The following is an 18865-nucleotide window of genomic DNA, read 5'->3' on the forward strand; positions in this document are numbered from 1 at the left end:
ATGCATTTAGTTCCAGAGGTCCAAGGTTCGATCCCACCGGGCGACTAACGGGGTCTGTTGGTGTTACCCCAGCTTCTGGCAAACAGAGGCTAGGGACACCATCCTGGCTATTAGCCATTGATGGACCTATTCTCCATGAATTTATCTACCACATTATGCAATATATGTGGAGTTCTCAGATATCTACAAGAGTAGCCTCACAGAGTGTACTGCAATAACCTGAATGCATTTATAAAAGGGGTGGGTAACTATCAAGGTCTAGCTAAGAAAAAAGTGATTGCAACTGCCTTTTCTGATGTGGACTGAAAAAAAAGGTGTCAGCTGGGATTCAAAGAGTTGTCCAGGGTCAGAAAGCAACCCAAAATTGCAAAGTTTTCAGACAAAGAATGGGCAAAGGCCCCTCATTAACTGAGGCAGCCATCATATTCCTCCATGCTTTCCTCCACAACCTCTGTTTTGTCTAGATTCTACCACTTGCTCACATTCTAGTCACCATATCAGCCAGGTTCTGGGAAGTCTGATACTGTACCAGCTAGATCAAATGAAAGAATGAAGAGACGGTTGTCTTATACATAGTAATAACACTGCAGCCCTTTCCTTACTATTTCCCCCAAGAAAGAGCACATTGAACAAGAGGGCTAGGAACATGCCCCAAGAAGATCATCAAGAGAAATGAGCAATCTCCGTCTGAGCCACAAGTGAGTTAACAAAATCTCATAGTAAATGGTATCAGAGTGCTAGCGATTTAAAAAATCAGCATGGACACCTGACCTTTGTTTCCCAGTTTAGTGATGGCTCTGTGTTGATGATTAATTACCACTGACCTGAAGGGTTAGCAGATGAATCCTTTCATTATTTGTTCTACAGTGAGCCATTTTAATAGACATTAAGACACTCTTAATCTATCATCTAACTTTATTTCCCTCATTCTCTGGGATAACACTTAGGGCTTGGCTACACTTGCGAGTTACAGCACATTAAAGGAGCCCAGGGCGCACTAGCTCACTACCCATCCATACTGGCAAGTCACGTAAAGCACTCTGGCTCCATGACTAGAGCGCTCCTGGTACTCCACCTCGGCGAGTAGAATAATGTTTGATGTGCCCCCACTGGAGCGCCCCAGCATCAGTGTGAATGAGGTGTTGCATTACTGTGCTCTGATCGGCCTCCGGAAATGTCCCATAATAATGTCTCTTAAGTCAAGTGGTCACTCTTGTCATTGTTTTGGATATGCCCTTTGAAAGCTCCGTTTGACAGCCGGCATGCTTATCTGCTCTGAGACAAAGCAACCATTACTGTGGAATGCTGTGTGTGTGAGAGAGAGGTGGGGAGGGAGGGGGAGATCTGCTGCTGTTTGAACTTACAAGACAGCATGCTGACATGCTCTCTGCCCCCCAACAACCCACTCTCTCTCCCCCCACATATACACAACACACTCCCTGTCACATTCCACCCCACCCCACCCCCAATTTGAAAAGCACGTTGCAGCCACTTGAATGCTGGGATAGCTACCACAATGCACTGCTCTCCGCGGCCGTTGCAAGAGCTACTAATGTAGCCACACCAGTGCGCTGTCAGCTGTCAGTGTGGACAGACTACAGCGCTTTCTCTACTGCACTCTACGAAGGCTGGTTTAACTCAAAGTGCTCTACATCTGCAAGTGTAGCCATGCCCTTAGTAAAGGTGCACCAGCAGAAACAGTTCTCCAAATCCACACATTCCAGTCAGGGTTCATATTCCATGTTATGCAGTGTACATATATTCTGATCTTCCCATAGACTAACCCCCTTTTGTGTTTTAATTCATTCCTTTCAAGCTCTATAAAAGTGCTGGACTGAAATCCTGAATTTCCTTTATAAATAAGTAAATCTTGCAAAGCCTATCCAGCGCTGACATCTTCTCCTCATCTGTGACGATCTCTACAGAGGATGTCTTTCAGTGGTTGACCTTCTTTCAGATGCTTCATAACTCACACAGAGATTATTTGTTTTAAAGTGGAATGACTTAACACCTGATATGAAGAACTTTTCTGTTTTTTCCTTACTGAACACCGTTTAGAGTAGGAAAGGTAGCTGATGAATCTGAGCTAGCCTAGACCTGTACTTAGGAGACTTTCATCTTGGCAATATCTCCAAAAATTACCAATTGAAAGTTTTCTTCTTTAAAAAGTGCAAGCAAACAAACACCACACACAATCCTCCGTTTTCCTCTTTAAGTTTTACTGCTAATTCTGCTCAACTCCAAATCAATGACTACTGTAAGCAAAAAACAGACCCTGAAGCAAAAGTGTCTCAGCTAGCCAGCCAACCCCCAGTTTAAATGTATTCCAGGTGTGGTACCTTCCTTATAAGAATGTGTAGGGAACTGGATTTGCTCAAAGGATGCTGAGCATCCTGATATCCCCATTTCAGGAAGGAAAAAAAAAAAAAGTGAATTCCTGAAATGGATCAGCTAACAAACCATTGTATCATTCACCTGAGTCATCACTTATTAAGGAGCTGTCCTACCTTTGCCAAATGAGTTGGTCTGTCCAGCTTCCAGTGCGCATGTGTCAGTCACAAAAACCACCCTGTCCACAGTGGTCACTAACTGAATTACTTCTTGAGTCTCAAAAAGAGACTAGTTACTTAATGAGCCTGGAAACTGAGCTGTTTTCTCAAGTAGTAGTATCTCTAGGTCATGGAAAGGCAGCAGGGAGACGCTTACACTGGTATTGCCCATGCTATTTCTGGTCTGTGGAAAACACAGGGCTTGTCTCCACTTATCAGGGGACTGACACACAGCGATCGATCCACCGGGGGGGGGTCGATTTAGGGGTCTAGTGAAGACCCGCTAAATCAACCACTGATCACGCTCTTGTCGACTCCAGTACTCCACCGGAACAAGAAACATAAGGTAAGTCGACAGGAGAGTTTCTCCCATCGACCCAGCACGGTGTAGACACCACAATAAGTCGACCTAAAGTTCACATAGCTGGAGTTGCATAACGTAGGTCGACTTAGTCCCGTAGTGTAGACCTGCCCAAAATCTTCAGGGCTAACAAGTCAATATCTTGTGTGGGCAGTAAAATGCAGAATATTCACAATTAATGCTGAGCTTCTGTACCTCTTAAAGGTCCAATGGGGTACAAAGTGGTAATTAAGGATCCATGCAAGACCCCATGTCCCATTCATGGCAGGAACTACAGAATTATGCAGCAGTGCCCCGCTCCTCCTCCTCTCTCTCACTCACTGCCCCCTGGCCCCGCCAGATCAGCACAGTATTCTCAGCGGTGTTTACTTTATACTGTCCCTAAACTTTACATTTGGTTGTGTTAAAGATTTTTGTACTGACATTGAGTAGCTGCATTGCGTAAACTGCAAGGCGAAAACAGAGGTTTTATCAGCCGGGGGGAATGGCTTGCAGGAAGACATGAGCAGCAGTTCTGTTTTTTGGCATCCAAATTTTGGTACTGGCATATTTGTCCCGGCCATATGTGTCCTCTCTCTGGGAAATGCAGAGATGTTAGGCACTTGACTCTCAATGCCTTAATTTCTACATTTGATTAATACACATTAGTTCATTTACGTAAATGACAATCCTCTTCCTCTCCTCAAAACAAATGCAGACAACTTCCTAGAACGTCTTAATTTTGTAGATTTGGCCATTGTGAGTGGTGGAAACATGTTATTTACTATCCCCCCTTAATGAGGACAAATATCAAACAAACAAACGTTTGATAAACTATTTCACAAAAAGATCATTGTGCTGATATGATTTCCAGTCCAATAGCTTTGTTTTCTCTCTGCCATTCAGCAGGGCAGTGACAGTAAATCTAATCCAGTGGGTCTCAAACTTTTGTACTGGTGCCTCCTTTCACTAGCAAGCCTCTGAGTGAGACACCCCCCTCCCATATAAATTAAAAACATGTTTTTTATATATTTAACACCATTATAAATGCTGGAGGCAAGCGGGGTTTGGGGTGGAGGCTGACAGCTCGCGACACCCCTCATGTAATAACTTTGTGACCCCCTGAGGGATCCTGACCCCCAGTTTGAGAACCACTGATCTAATCTAAGTATTCTTCAGTGTGAACAGCATTAGAATCTAACACACAAGGATTTCACTAGGATGGAGGCAAATCCAACCTGAGCTGCCTGGAGAAGCTACCTTGCAGTCTGCGCAAGCAGCTTGTATCTCCTTAGAGCAGTGGTGGGCAACCTCTGGCCCACTGCCTTAGAGTGCCTTTCTCATGGTACAGATCCCACTGGAGCTGAGCACTCCTCCAGCAACAGTGCAGGGGAGTTGTGCTCGAGACCACGTCTCTGTTTAAAAATAATTTTTAAAAAATTAAGTCCAATTAAAAAAAACCTGTTTGTTTTAAAAATCATTATTTTTATTTATTCTGGTTCATAACCAGCCTGTGGGCTCCAGAGCTCTGACTAGAGCAACTCTCTAGAGTGCACTACTCACTCTCACCACTCTAGAAGTAGCTCTATGGCCCTGGGTAGAGGCTGGTCAAAAAAACTAAAACTTTCCTGGAAGATTTTCAGTTTAAATTTTTCAAGGAACGTTTTAGTTAAAAAAAAATTAAGCTGAAAATCAAATATGCAGTGAAAATTCTGGACGTTTCTACCCTCTAGCCATGGGTGGGTTGTGGAACAACACTTTTAGTGAGGCCTCTCTGATTAGAGTCCTAGAAAACTGTAACCATACAGACCACACTTAGGATGAACTCTCACTTAGTGAGGAGCCTTAGAATACCTTGGTTACTACTCCACAGCTCTGCAATTTGGGTCAGAAGCGGTGCAACCAGTAGACAAAAACAGGAGTCTCATGTCGACATGGGAGACTTTGCAGGTCTGCCCTGGTGAGGGGACGTAGCCTCTTTTTCTCTCCCTCTTTAGGGCAGCAATTAAGGGTGTTGGGCAATTTGAATTCCCTGCTCCCCACCTAGCAGCCCTTGACAGAAGCTAGCAGCCCTTGACAGAAGCTAGCTGCCCCCTCAACCCTGCCAGCAACAGCTAAACATAGTTGCTTAATTTTTGAGATCGTTAACACTGACTTTAAACCGTCAGTCTTCAATGCAATCATCCAACTGAGGTGAATGGGAGAAACTCCCACTTCTCTGAGCTAATGTTGTCTGCAGAGATCACAGCATGTACACATCAGTTTTTTTCAGGTTCTTTGCAGCCACACAGGACAGAAGACTTAGTTTATTTTTAGAGGACAGCTTAGATCTTGTGCACAAATGTAGGCAATTTTAAAACTAATCCATGATAATGTAGCAATGTATGTGGCTGTGTAATCTCATACATGACACCCTGTTCACAGCTGAAGTTGGCACTTAATTGTTTTGCAGACTGTGACAGAGTGCAGAGACTCTACCCAGATCTTGGCAAATGAGGAGTTAATAGCAACTCAGGCTAACACATCCTCCATGGAGGGGCCATAAAAGCAGCTTCCTAGAAAAGAGACTCCCTCCAAGAATTTGTATTTGTATTTTAAAAATGGATAATGTAGCATGATACTGCATTAATTTAGTCACCTGCTTAAATATTTCTTTAAGCTGTTCTCTTAACGCTGGACTTCGTATCTGAGTGAGAAACCCTGAGCTGGGGGGGAATATTGGGTACATTTTGATTTATTAGTTTTTTCTATGGCCATGTAAAAGTCCTCTGATAAAGGAGATCCGACTAGCTGACCTATGGATATTTTGTTCTGGATTGCCACAATATTATCTTATGTTGTTATTCTCTGTTATAGCCAGCCTATGGCAGTAGATCATAGGCCTTCCCTACACAAGACACATGTACCTATGGACTTGGATGGGCATATCCATGAGGCAGCTAACCCCTCCCACTGCGTGTGCTGCCACACTACATTCTATTTTAGCACACTAGCTCTCAAGATGGCAATCATACCCCTAGCTTGAAGTGTAGATGTACCCTTAAAAACGATGAGAAACCATTTGAAACCTGCTTCAACTTCAGTGTATATAGGTCAGAGTCTGCCGCCACCATTTTAAGAGTCCATGAAAGTTAGATTTCAGAGTAGCAGCCGTGTTAGTCTGTATCCGCAAAAAGAACAGGAGTACTTGTGGCACCTTAGAGACTAACAAATTTAGTTAGACTTGCTCTGAGAAGTTTTAGATGTGTAGGTCCAATCAAAATGGTACTTTAAATGACTATGGTGACCTGCGACCCATTTACCATGGAGTTTGCAATGTTGTTAACACTGGTAGAACTTAACTAATGTTCACTGCAGAGAGAAAAACAACCAAAATCTTCCCTAGTGTATAGAGGGTCACAGAGGCATTCTTTGAAGAGCCAGCATCCCAATGTGAATCCCAGCCTTTTACTGGCTTAACACATTTGTTTCCAACTTCATGATCAGAACAGAAAAATCATTCAGTTCTGATTACCTTCTTGCTTTTTACCTTCTTGATTTCTAGCTATTGTAGTGGATACTATTTTGAAATGATACAGCAATACTACGGATTGGTACCTTCTGAAATCAGCTTTTCAAATGGTTTAAAGAAATTATCAGCTGACAGTGAAATAGCAGCTGCTAAAATTATGTGAGGGAAAACTGTTGCAAAGGTCCATATGTGGCAGAACTTTCTGAACACTTTTCCTGGTTCAGTAAATAACAAGAGAATGTTTACTCTTGGGAGGAATAAATCAAAGTTATCTATGAATTAATTATTGTCCATGAACATTAGCTACACTTCCTAAAGGGCTAGCTGGGGTAATTTGTATTTTAAAAATGGATAATGTAGCATGATCCTGCATTAATTTAGTCACCTGCTTAAATATTTCTTTAGACATATGAAGAATCTTTAGAGCTATAAAATCAGAATGCTGAAGTTCTGGGCTGTTCAGTTTAAGAGTTTCAGGATGGCCCAATGGAGGCAAACAAGCCAATGAGGAAAATTTGAATCTGTGTTCAGATTCTGAAACTCCTGAAAGCCTAAAGGATGGGAGTGGACCGCTCTCTACTTTAAAGTGTAGCCTGAAATATGGCTAGTCTAATAGCAAACTATCTTTGCAACCCAAAATTTTCTGGCAATCTTTAGAAAAATGATGAGCAATCATGAGCTTGCCCCTGTGTGCCAGTGAGGAACCAATTTTTATCCAGAACCTGAGAATCTTTCGAAAAGGTTTTCATAATTATGGCTGTGCAAAAATTCTTTTATAAGAATTTATACAAGATAAAAGAAATATGATTGAAGTGAGAAAATAGGTAGGGAATTAAAAAGTCAAGGTACAGTGTTTATTATGGTAATACAACATAGTAAGGTTGGCAATAGAAGAGAGAGAGGATGTTGAGTCTGCAAAGAGCTAATTTAACAATATGGTTGACACATAAATGTACATGGAAGGCAAAGACAAGGAAGGATGTTGGATGATTCTCAGGATGTTAGGCCTCCAATTTGAAAAATCTTGCAGAGCAGAGGCAGAGCAGAACTTTGATCATAAGCTGGGGTAGAGAATTTGTATTCAGATGCTAATTGGAATAACTTCTGCAAAAACTGAGGAAGGGAAATGTTTTCCTGGAAGTGAATTACTTATTGGATAAAGACTGCACTGTTATTTTGTTCACGGCCTGGTCCAGGAAGATGTGCCAGATATGATAACCAGCAATGGAACCAATGGGTACCAATTAGATTTAATAATCACAATACTTTCAGAGCTGAGATGCTGATGTATTAAGCACCTCAATAAATCAAACAAAAGCTTTTAACTTAAGAAAATCTGAAGTCAAGGAAATGTGAATCACACATGGGAGTTTTGCTTATAATTTTGTTATCTATAGTAAAAAGACTGATGAAAGGGGGACTATTATGTATTAAACCATTGGAGACTGAAATGTGCTTTTAACCTAATCGATTCCAAAGCGAAAGAAGAGCAACTGATTCTACGGTAGGGACATCAAATAGTACCAATGCAAAATTCTTCAAAAACTAAACTGAAGACTGAACTTAAATTGCAGATAGCTTCTTATTTTTGCTTTGAGGTACTTGTGGACAGAGGGCTCCTCAAGTGGATTTGCTGGAGAGCTTTGTGGCTTTTTTTGCTGAAGAGTCACACACTAGAGCACTCATTACCAAAATTTTAAGCCCTGCCATAAACTTACATATTATTGTCAAGCTTTCAGGTACTGACTGTGAAGATCTTTCTCAAATCAGTGAGGGGAAATCAAAACCACAGTAGCATGATCCTGACTTTACTGAACCAGACTATTTCATTAACAGAGAACAAAGTTTTGGCTGTGCAGTCCACATCCATTCCTCCAACCAATGTCAACGTCACAATGCGGAAGCCTTATGATAGGGGAAATGATCAGAACTCACTTCCAGATAACAAGATGAGCTAAAATACAGAAAGAGAAAACTGGCCTCCTATAGAATGCACAGGAAAGTGAATAACAAAAGTATTTGTATTATCTTTGCCCTTATGCATTTATGCAAGAGAGAACGGAGTCGTATTTTTTCCTACACAATTTTCTGTGAAGAGACTTCACACTGAACTAGACCAGTGCTTTTCAGCCTAAGGACCGAACATATTTCAAAAGATTAAGAGGTCACAGTCAATATTTTGGGGCAGGTTTTCTCTCCTGTTCTGCTCTTTTGACCCCAGTGAGGTGATGCACTGGAGCTGGAAAACACCTGCAAGACCCCTAGTGCTGGGGAATCCCCCAGTCTGAGAGGGGTTGGCTGGCTCCTATATATCCTTCCCTACCACCCCTGGCTCCGGGGGATGACCTGAGGACAGGTAGGGCAAGTGGCTGAGTGCCCTGATTTCTGGCTGCCCCCAGCTGGTTTATGATGCTTTGGGGGATGATAGCCAGCTGACACAAATTAAAACAGCTCCCAGTCTGCTCTAGCCTGGATTGGAGCTGGAGTAGAATATCAAAGAGCCATAGCTGGCTGTTGGTTCTCAGCTTCATCTCCTTTTCCCCTTTCCTGGGCTGCCCTCAGTAGCTGTGTGGGAAGAAGAGGGGAGCCATCCTTTGTAAGGCACTCCCTCAGGCTCAGGATGAGCCAGTTAAGCTCCTATCCCCTTCTTCCTGGGGTTCCCAGAGCCTGTCAGGGAAGCAGATGGGTAGCCAGTTACTCTCTGGGGGCATCCTTCCTTCTATCCCTGTGACAGAGCAGGCAGACCAGCTAAAGAACAAAAGGGCCACCACTTTCTCATAGCACTCCTGGCTACCATCAGAGCTGGTCCTGGTGCAGCAGGGAAGGCAGGAGGAGATTGTGCCTCCCCACAGCAATGAGACGGATTCAAACACTTCAGTTTACACATTGCCAGGGGCAGCTCAATGCAATGTCAAGAACAAATTTTCTTAACACAATTATTCTTGAGAGTCACAGCGTAGAATGCTGAGCGCCACAAGGGACCAATGCCCGGACACCCCTGATTTAACAATATTGTTATGAATTAAAAAAACAATCTGGAGAGAAATCAGCCAATTCTTAGCTGAATGTTGTCGAAAGTCCTTGCAGGTCAAATGCCAAAGAAGTAGCATGTGGCAAACTTAACCATTATTTAAATGAAAGTTGGCAGAAACCACTGCATCTGACCTGAGGTTTATTTAACTTAACTGTATCAAAATAGTCTGGATGCAAATTAACTCTCTTTGTGTAATATTTATTGTTTCAATTTCCTTGAAATGGGACTGGCAGGCACTTCGCCTAATGCAATGAAATAGGGATACGCTGCAAACATTTTAATAAGGCGCTCCCTACAAGTTTCCAACTCAGTCAGCTGTGTGGGACTGACTGTTAAAATGTACCCCTCTTCTCGAACACTATCCAACAATTCCATACTCTGCTCTTCCCCACCCTCCAAAACCATTAAGTCCTGGCCCAGATCTATGACCTTACACAGAAGGACAGACTAGATAATCACATATCAGAGGGGTAGCCGTGTTAGTCTGAATCTGTAAAAAGCAACAGAGGGTCCTGTGGCACCTTTGAGACTAACAGAAGTACTGGGAGCATAAGCTTTCGTGGGTAAGAACCTCACTTCTTCAGATGCAAGATGTCTTGCATCTGAAGAAGTGAGGTTCTTACCCACGAAAGCTTATGCTCCCAGTACTTCTGTTAGTCTCAAAGGTGCCACAGGACCCTCTGTTGCTTTTTATAGATAATCACAGTTGTTCCTTCTGACATTGGAACGTATGACCCACAATACTTTGTCAGAGCATCTCATGGAGGCTCCCCTGTCTGGCAGCAAGAGTGTTAGTGGTAGGCAGGCTGTCCTGGGACCTTTGGCAGTCATCAGTGGTTTGGAGGTGTGGACTTCTCCTATGTGGTGGTAGTGAAAAGGGGACAATTCTCCCTCCCACTCCCAGCTCCTCAAACTCCAGGCTGAGTAGGCTGGCAGAAGTTGACAGCAGAACTCTCAGTGTTGCAACAAATAGGCCCTGATGTCTGGCTGCAGCAGCCGGTGAAGGGAGGGATCATAGAATATCAGGATTTGAAGGGACCTCAGAAAGTCATCTAGTCCAACCCCCTGCTCAAAGCAGGACTAATGCCCAGTCAGATTTTTGCCCCAGATCCCTAAATGGCCCCCTCAAGGATTAAACTCACAACCCCGGGTTTAGCAGGCCAATCTCAAGCCACTGAGCTATCCCTCCCCCACCAGGTTAATCTCCCAGGCTAATCTCCCAGGCTCTCCTTGAGGCACTGATGGGAGAACCAGGAGGGGAGTTTTCTTTGTACTGCTGCAATAGTGACTAGAGCAAAGCTAATCCTTGTCCAGTTGCCGTGTACTATACACAGTTTACATCTTCGAGGAGATACGGGACTTCGTTCTCTTCTCACTTACAGACCAGTAACCCCCTTGCCTTGTGATTTACACCAATGTGAATGAAGAGAATTGGCCCTCAAATTTAGCAACTAGAATGAAACTTTTGGTAAGCTTCACAATCTATTTATCATGTTAGAATCTGTTCCTTATCAATGTTTTCCAAGTAGGGTGCATTAACATGCCCAGCTCCTTTATTTCTCATTAAGCGTTCTCTTATGGTGTTTGCAAATTAGAATCAGTATGGTAGAATTTCCCTTCATGCCCACGATGAATATTTCCCTGTTGTGGCAGCTGGAAGAAGAGTTCAACTAGAGTCCCACTGCAAACAATTGAAGTGGAAGGACACTCTCCACCTCTGCGTTCTTTTATTTCTACTTACCTGACCTATAGCGCTCATCCCGCGACCCTGAGGACCTGCGACGGTGATATCGAGAGGAAGAGGAAGGGGTAACAGGAGTTCGACGTTCTTGTGGCAATGCCTGATCCACCCCTGCATTAATGAAAAACAAATTGTTCTGGTTGGATTACAGAAGTTTGTTGTCAATGCAGGATTTGAGCACACAAAAAGCCAACTGAATGTTCAGCTGTTAAAACATTTGATTTCTATTGGTAAAAACACTTAATACTTGGTCAGCTGTTCTGGCCTAGTTATGTCAATGCTGCAGACCTAGCAGTCAAAGGAGCATACGTTCTACAAACATCTAACATCAAGGCGGATGACTCCAAATTATGATAAGCTGTATAGTCAACAATATTTAGTTGGAAAAAAGACCACTTCCATAGTTTATGACTATAGGAGTACCATGTGTAAACGATCAAAGTAAGTATTGTATTTTGCTTCACTCTAGTTAAGCCTACAGTGTTAGGCACCACCTTTCTAAAAAGACAAATAGAATTAGGCTAGGTCTACACTACGGGGAGGGAGGGGGGTCGACCTAAGATACGCAACTTCAGATTCGTGAATAGCGTAGCTGAAGTTGCGTATTTTAGGTCGACTTACCTGGCTGTGAGGACGGCGGCGAGTCGACCGCCGCCGTGCCGCCGTCGACTCCACTTCCACTTCTTGCTGCGGTGGATTGATTACTAGACTAGTAATCAATCACTAGACGCGATAAGTCGATCCCCAATAGATTGATTGCTACCCGCCGATCCGGCGGGTAGTGAAGATGTGCCCTTAGAGTAACAAATGATTCTAGGTTTGGGAAACAAACTAAATTGCTTAACCTTTCTCAGTATTTTCTGTCTGGAGAAAAAAATGGAAAGGAGTGAAACTACACACAAATCAGGACCTTGCTTTGAGTGGCCACAGAAGTGAAAATTAGGGGTCTAGATACATGCTGTGTTGCAGGTTTATATTTTTTATTTGTAGTAATATTTTTTTTTTAGCTCCCAGAAGTTTCACCGTTGAATGCTCCTTCCTTGGTAGACGAGGGGAAGTGGGCAAAAGTCTATTATTTTTGAGTGACAAGAATTTCCAAGAACTTGATAAACAAAAATCTAAATACCAACTCCACATTCTAGATGTGTTCCAATTAGCACTAGTTGGATTTGAAAGGACTCTACCTCAAAGTGACATGTCAATTTTTTTTTTAAAAGTTGGAATTGTACCTTTTATTATTTCTTTGTGATGTAGAATGGACATGTCAAAATACTGCTGTTATATTTTAACTCTCAGAAATACCTGCAAAGTCAAGTGTTGTCTTCCCTGGTTTTGCTGGAGGCCCTGTTAGATGTCTCAGAGCATGCTTAGTATGACAGCTCATCTGAACTGAAAGGGTGAAGGTGCTGACTCTCTAACAAAGGCTTCTTTTATCCAGAATGTTATTAGCAATTGAAATTAAATAACTGTTTGCATTAAATGAACTGGCTCAAACCCCTTTCTTCAGTTGCTCAGCTTTCATGCTACTCTCTTATGTCATTTCACTAGCTCTCTAGTTACTAGGGTCTTCCAGGGCAGGCAATCTGAATTCCTAACGTAAGGAAACAAGCAGAAGCAAACATTCCTGACCTTATATAAATTGTGAAGACAGAAAGGGCCCGTGTTCCTGTTTTTCTTTCCTTAGCAGGTCACCAAATCAAGAGCAAAGTTTGCTTTTGGTCAAACTTTCTAAAAAGTTTATGGGCTTGTCTTCACTACCCGCCTGGATCAGCGGGTAGAAATCGATCTCTCGGGGATCGAATTATCGCGTCTCGTTGGGACGCGACAATCGATCCCCAAATCGACGTGCGTGCTCCACCAGCCCAGGTAGGAGTAAGCGCTGTCGACAGGGGAGCCGCGGTGGTCGATTTGCCGCCGTCCTCACAGCGGGGTAAGTCGGAGCGGATACGTCGAATTCAGCTACGCGAATTGCGTATCTTAAATCGATCCCCCGCCCCCCAGTGTAGACCTAGCCTCTGTCAATAATGCTGTTTAAATTTGTGCTTCAATATATGCTCTAAGTGTTTTCTTCAACTATCCATTTTGGCTTTCTAATGCTGTGGTAATAAAATATTTTTTGGAAAAACTTATATTTTACTGAAAAAACATTACTGAGTTGGTTTACATGCAACAGCAGTACCTGTATTGTAAAGTTTTCCATCAGTGGACCTGCTTCCCAATATGCCCTAGCAGATTAGTGGTATTGGGGAAAGAAATAAATTGGGCCCATCTATAAAAATGTAAATGGATGATTATAATGAAGAAAGGGATTATGTTTAGTTAACAAGAAAAGAACAAGTAATGGGCTTTAGATGGAGCAGGAAAAATTTAATTCAATACTAGAAAACCTTCAACTATAAACAGGCACAGAATGGAACAAACTGCTAGGGGAGGCGGTCAATCCTCTCAAGCAATATTTAAGACTAGATTATATACCATATATACTCGATCATAAGCCGGTTCGTTTATAAGCTGACCCCGCCCCCCAAGATGGATAAGTAAAAATGGAAAAATTTTATAACCCGTTCATAAGATGACCCTATAATTCAGGGGTCGGCAAACTTTGGCTCCCGGCCATCAGGATAAGCCGCTGGCGGGCCAAGATGGTTTGTTTACCTGCCGAGACTCATCAAGCCCTTGGATCGCTACCCTTTCCTGCTTCTCCACGTGGGCACCAATGATACTGCCAAGAATGACCTTGAGCGGATCACTGCAGACTACGTGGCTCTGGGAAGAAGGATAAAGGAGTTTGAGGCGCAAGTGGTGTTCTCGTCCATCCTCCCTGTGCAAGGAAAAGGCCGGGGTAGAGACCGTCGAATCGTGGAAGTCAACGAATGGCTACGCAGGTGGTGTCGGAGAGAAGGCTTTGGATTCTTCGACCATGGGATGGTGTTCCAAGAAGAAGGAGTGCTAGGCAGAGACGGGCTCCACCTAACTAAGAGAGGGAAGAGCATCTTCGCCAGCAGGCTGGCTAATCTAGTGAGGAGGGCTTTAAACTAGGTTCACCGGGGGAAGGAGACCAAAGCCCTGAGGTAAGTGGGGAAATGGGATCCTGGGAGGAAGCACAAGCAGGAGAGTGCAAGAGGGGAGGACTCCTGTCTCATGCTGAGAAAGAGAGACGATCGATGAGTTATCTTAAGTGCCTATACACAAATGCAAGAAGCCTGGGAAACAAGCAGGGAGAACTGGAAGTCCTGGCACAGTCAGGGAACTATGATGTGATTGGAATAACAGAGACTTGGTGGGATAACTCACATGACTGGAGTACTGTCATGGATGGATATAAACTGTTCAGGAAAGACAGGCAGGGCAGAAAAGGTGGGGGAGTTGCGTTGTATGTAAGAGAGGAGTATGACTGCTCAGAGCTCCGGTATGAAACTGCAGAAAAACCTGAGAGTCTCTGGATAAAGTTGAGAAGTGTGAGCAACAAGGGTGATGTCGTGGTTGGAGTCTGCTATAGACCACCAGACCAGGGGGATGAGGTGGACGAGGCTTTCTTCTGGCAACTAGCAGAAGTTGCTAGATCGCAGGCCCTGGTTCTCATGGGAGACTTTAATCACCCTGATATCTGCTGGGAGAGCAATACAGCGGTGCACAGGCAATCCAGGAAATTTTTGGATAGTGTAGGGGACAATTTCCTGGTGCAAGTGCTGGAGGAACCAACTAGGGGCAAAGCTTTTCTTGACCTGCTACTCACAAACAGAGAAGAACTAGTATGGGAAGCAAAAGTGGATGGGAACCTGGGAGGCAGTGACCATGAGATGGTCGAGTTCAGGATCCTGACACAAGGAAGAAAGGAGAGCAGCATAATACGGACCCTGGACTTCAGAAAAGCAGACTTTGACTCCCTCAGGGAACAGATGGGCAGGATCCCCTGGGAGAATAACATGAAGGGCAAAGGGGTCCAGGAGAGCTGGCTGTATTTTAAAGAATCCTTATTGAGGTTGCAGGAACAAACCATCCCGATGTGTAGAAAGAATAGTAAATATGGCAGGCGACCAGCTTGGCTAAACAGTGAAATCCTTGCTGATCTTAAACGCAAAAAAGAAGCTTACAAGAAGTGGAAGATTGGACAAATGACCAGGGAGGAGTATAAAAATATTGCTCAGGCGTGCAGGAGTGAAATCAGGAAGGCCAAATCACACTTGGAGTTGCAGTTAGCAAGAGATGTTAAGAGTAACAAGAAGGGTTTCTTCAGGTATGTTAGCAACAAGAAGAAAATCAAGGAAAGTGTGGGCCCCTTACTGAATGAGGGAGGCAACCTAGTGACCGAGGATGTGGAAAAAGCTAATGTACTCAATGATTTTTTTGCCTCTGTCTTCACGAACAAGGTCAGCTCCCAGACTGCTGCACTGGGCAGTACAGCATGGGGAGAAGGTGACCAACCCTCTGTGGAGAAAGAAGTGGTTCGGGACTATTTAGAAAAACTGGACGTGCACAAGTCCATGGGGCCGGATGCGCTGCATCCGAGGGTGCTAAAGGAGTTGGCGGGTGAGATTGCAGAGCCATTAGCCATTATTTTTGAAAACTCATGGCGATCGGGGGAGGTCCCTGATGCCTGGAAAAAGGCTAATGTAGTGCCCATCTTTAAAAAAGGGAAGAAGGAGGATCCGGGGAACTACAGGCCAGTCAGCCTCACCTCAGTCCCTGGAAAAATCATGGAGCAGGTCCTCAAGGAATCAATTATGAAACATTTAGAGGAGAGGAAAGTGATCAGGAACAGTCAGCATGGATTCACGAAGGGGAAGTCGTGCCTGACTAACCTAATTGCCTTCTATGATGAGATAACTGGCTCTGTGGATGAGGGGAAAGCAGTGGATGTGTTATTCCTTGACTTTAGCAAAGCTTTTGATACGGTCTCCCACAGTATTCTTGCCGGCAAGTTAAAGAAGTATGGGCTGGATGAATGGACTGTAAGGTGGATAGAAAGCTGGCTAGATCGTCGGGCTCAACGGGTAGTGATCAATGGCTCCATGTCTAGTTGGCAGCCGGTTTCAAGCGGAGTGCCCCAAGGGTCGGTCCTGGGGCCGGTTTTGTTTAATATCTTTATTAATGATCTGGAGGATGGTGTGGACTGCACTCTCAGCAAGTTTGCAGATGACACTAAACTAGGAGGCGTGGTAGATACACTAGAGGGTAGGGATCGGATACAGAGGGACCTAGACAAATTAGAAGATTGGGCCGAAAAAAACCTGATGAGGTTCAACAAGGACAAGTGCAGAGTCCTGCACTTAGGACGGAAGAATCCCATGCACGGCTACAGACTAGGGACCGAATGGCTAGATAGCAGTTCTGCAGAAAAGGACCTAGGGGTCACAGTGGACGAGAAGCTGGATATGAGTCAACAGTGTGCTCTTGTTGCCAAGAAGGCTAACGGCATTTTGGGCTGTATAAGTAGGGGCATTGCCAGCAGATCGAGGGACGTGATCGTTCCCCTTTATTCGACATTGGTGAGGCCTCATCTGGAATACTGTGTCCAGTTTTGGGCCCCACACTACAAGAAGGATGTGGAAAAATTGGAAAGAGTCCAGCGGAGGGCAACAAAAATGATTAGGGGTCTGGAGCACATGACTTATGAGGAGAGGCTGAGGGAACTGGGATTGTTTAGTCTCCAGAAGAGAAGAATGAGGGGGGATTTGATAGCAGCCTTCAACTACCTGAAGGGGGGTTCCAAAGAGGATGGAGCTCGGCTGTTCTCAGTGGTGGCAGACGACAGAACAAGGAGCAATGGTCTCAAGTTGCAGTGGGGGAGGTCCAGGTTGGATATCAGGAAAAACTATTTCACTAGGAGGGTGGTGAAACACTGGAATGCGTTACCTAGGGAGGTGGTGGAGTCTCCTTCCTTGGAGGTTTTTAAGGCCCGGCTTGACAAAGCCCTGGCTGGGATGATTTAGCTGGGAATTGGTCCTGCTTTGAGCAGGGGGTTGGACTAGATGACCTCTTGAGGTCCCTTCCAACCCTGATATTCTATGATTCTAGCGTCCGAAGGCACAGAGGTAAACCTAAGTAAACAAAGTGTCCCGGCGTGCCAGCTGCTTACCCTGACGGGACAGGACAGCAACTGGTGGGGAAATTTTTTTGGGGGGAGAAGCTGGGAGTCAGGGGAGTAACCCCTGTGACCATCCCCCACATGACCCCACCCCTAGCCCGGGACTCCCACACTCTCCCCATCCCATCCCTTCCCACCTTATCTGCAGAGGGCCAGAGGATGTCTCTGCCGTGGTTGGAGCTGCTCTGGCAGGCTGGGCAGTGCAGCCGCAGCCTACTCCGGCGGGCCAGTCCGGGCGGTGCGGCTACAGCATGTTCCAGTCGGCAGGACTGGGCGGCATGGCCGCAGCGTGCTCCGGCGGGGTGGGCTGGGTGTCACGGCCACAGCCTGCTCTGTGGGGCGGGGCCTAACGGCACGGCTGCAGCCTGCCAGCCCTGGAGCTGCAGCTGCTTCGGAGGCTGAGGGGAGAGCAGCGTGGCCAGAAGCAGAGAGACTCTGGCCCTGCCTCTTCCCTTCTGTCTCTGCTGGCTGTGCTGCCTCTCTTTGCTGGGGGGAGGGGCTGTGTCCCACCTCTCCCTCTCTATACCCGTTCATAAGCTGACCCCCTTCTCTGGTGCTTCCCTTTTTTACTAAATAATTCGGCTTATGAACGAGTATATACGGTATTCCATTATCATGAACTTCTTAGGAATAATTAAATCCTACCCTCACACAGGGGGCCTGGATTAGATGTTCCACTAGAGATCCTTTTGCATATAAATGATTCTATGAGCTTTGTAGTTAAACTCTAAAATCTCCTAGGTGCACAGGAGTGTAATGGGATATGCATCTATTCTTTTAAAATTGCCTAAACAAAGCACTCTTTAAATAACTTGTCCTGAATCTCATGGCATTTCAGAAATTTTGATCAGTTTTTCTGCTCCCCACTTGATTAAAGGATCTTTTCACACTTGATTAAAGGATCTTTTTCAGGAAGGAAAAATATGTACACCTGAGAGCTACACCACCAATCATACTAAGGCCCACTCCTCCCCTTCTTTTCTGGGCACATGATGACTGCCTGCTGCTTCTGCAGTTTCAGCTTTCCTGCTGTATGTGGTGAGCAGGGCCCTGAGAGCACTCAGTGACTGATGTCACTATGGCAGGAAGTGCAACTGGCATGGAAAAGTATTGTTCAAGTCGCTTTGGGTTTGTCTACACAAACATTTAGTTCACAACCATACGGTGTGTGAATCTAAACTGCACTAGGCTGCTATGGACTAATTGTCCATCTGGACCCTGCTGACATGCAGTAACAGCTCCATTAAAATGCTTTGATCCAGTTGCAAAGAGGACTAGATCGAAGTGAAAAAAACTGCAAACGAGTTGATCCTCCACCAGTCCGTTACAATAATCTATAAAGTGTGCTTGATTGATTACTCCTCATTTTCCCCTAAACATTGTAACCAGAGGGCAAATTAATATCAAAACACTCAACAGGACACATTAGTTAGTATATAACAGGGGTCGGCAACCTTTCAGAAGCGGTGTGCCGAGTCTTCATTTATTCACTTTAATTTAAGGTTTCGCGTGCCGGTAATACATTTTAACTTTTTTTAGAAGGTCTCTCTATATAAGTCTATATATAATATAACTAAACTATTGTTGTATGTAAAGTAAACA

General features: G+C 44.5%; 1 protein-coding gene across 24 annotated transcripts in view; it reads right to left on the reverse strand.

Annotated features, from left to right (window-relative positions):
- Positions 1–18865, reverse strand: part of DIP2C (disco interacting protein 2 homolog C) — a 472758-nt gene that overhangs the window by 162966 nt on the left and 290927 nt on the right. For all 24 annotated transcript variants that reach the window (XR_010598212.1, XR_010598211.1, XR_010598210.1 and 21 more), the window contains one exon: positions 11176–11286. Coding sequence is in view for 17 of the 24 variants with exons in the window: in XM_005308091.5 (XP_005308148.1) it covers positions 11176–11286 (111 nt within the window). In the remaining 7 variants the exon portion in view is untranslated. The remainder of the gene's footprint in view (positions 1–11175; positions 11287–18865) is intronic.

Source organism: Chrysemys picta, chromosome 2, assembly GCF_011386835.1.
Source record: "Chrysemys picta bellii isolate R12L10 chromosome 2, ASM1138683v2, whole genome shotgun sequence".
In the NCBI taxonomy this organism is placed as follows: Eukaryota; Metazoa; Chordata; order Testudines; family Emydidae; genus Chrysemys; species Chrysemys picta.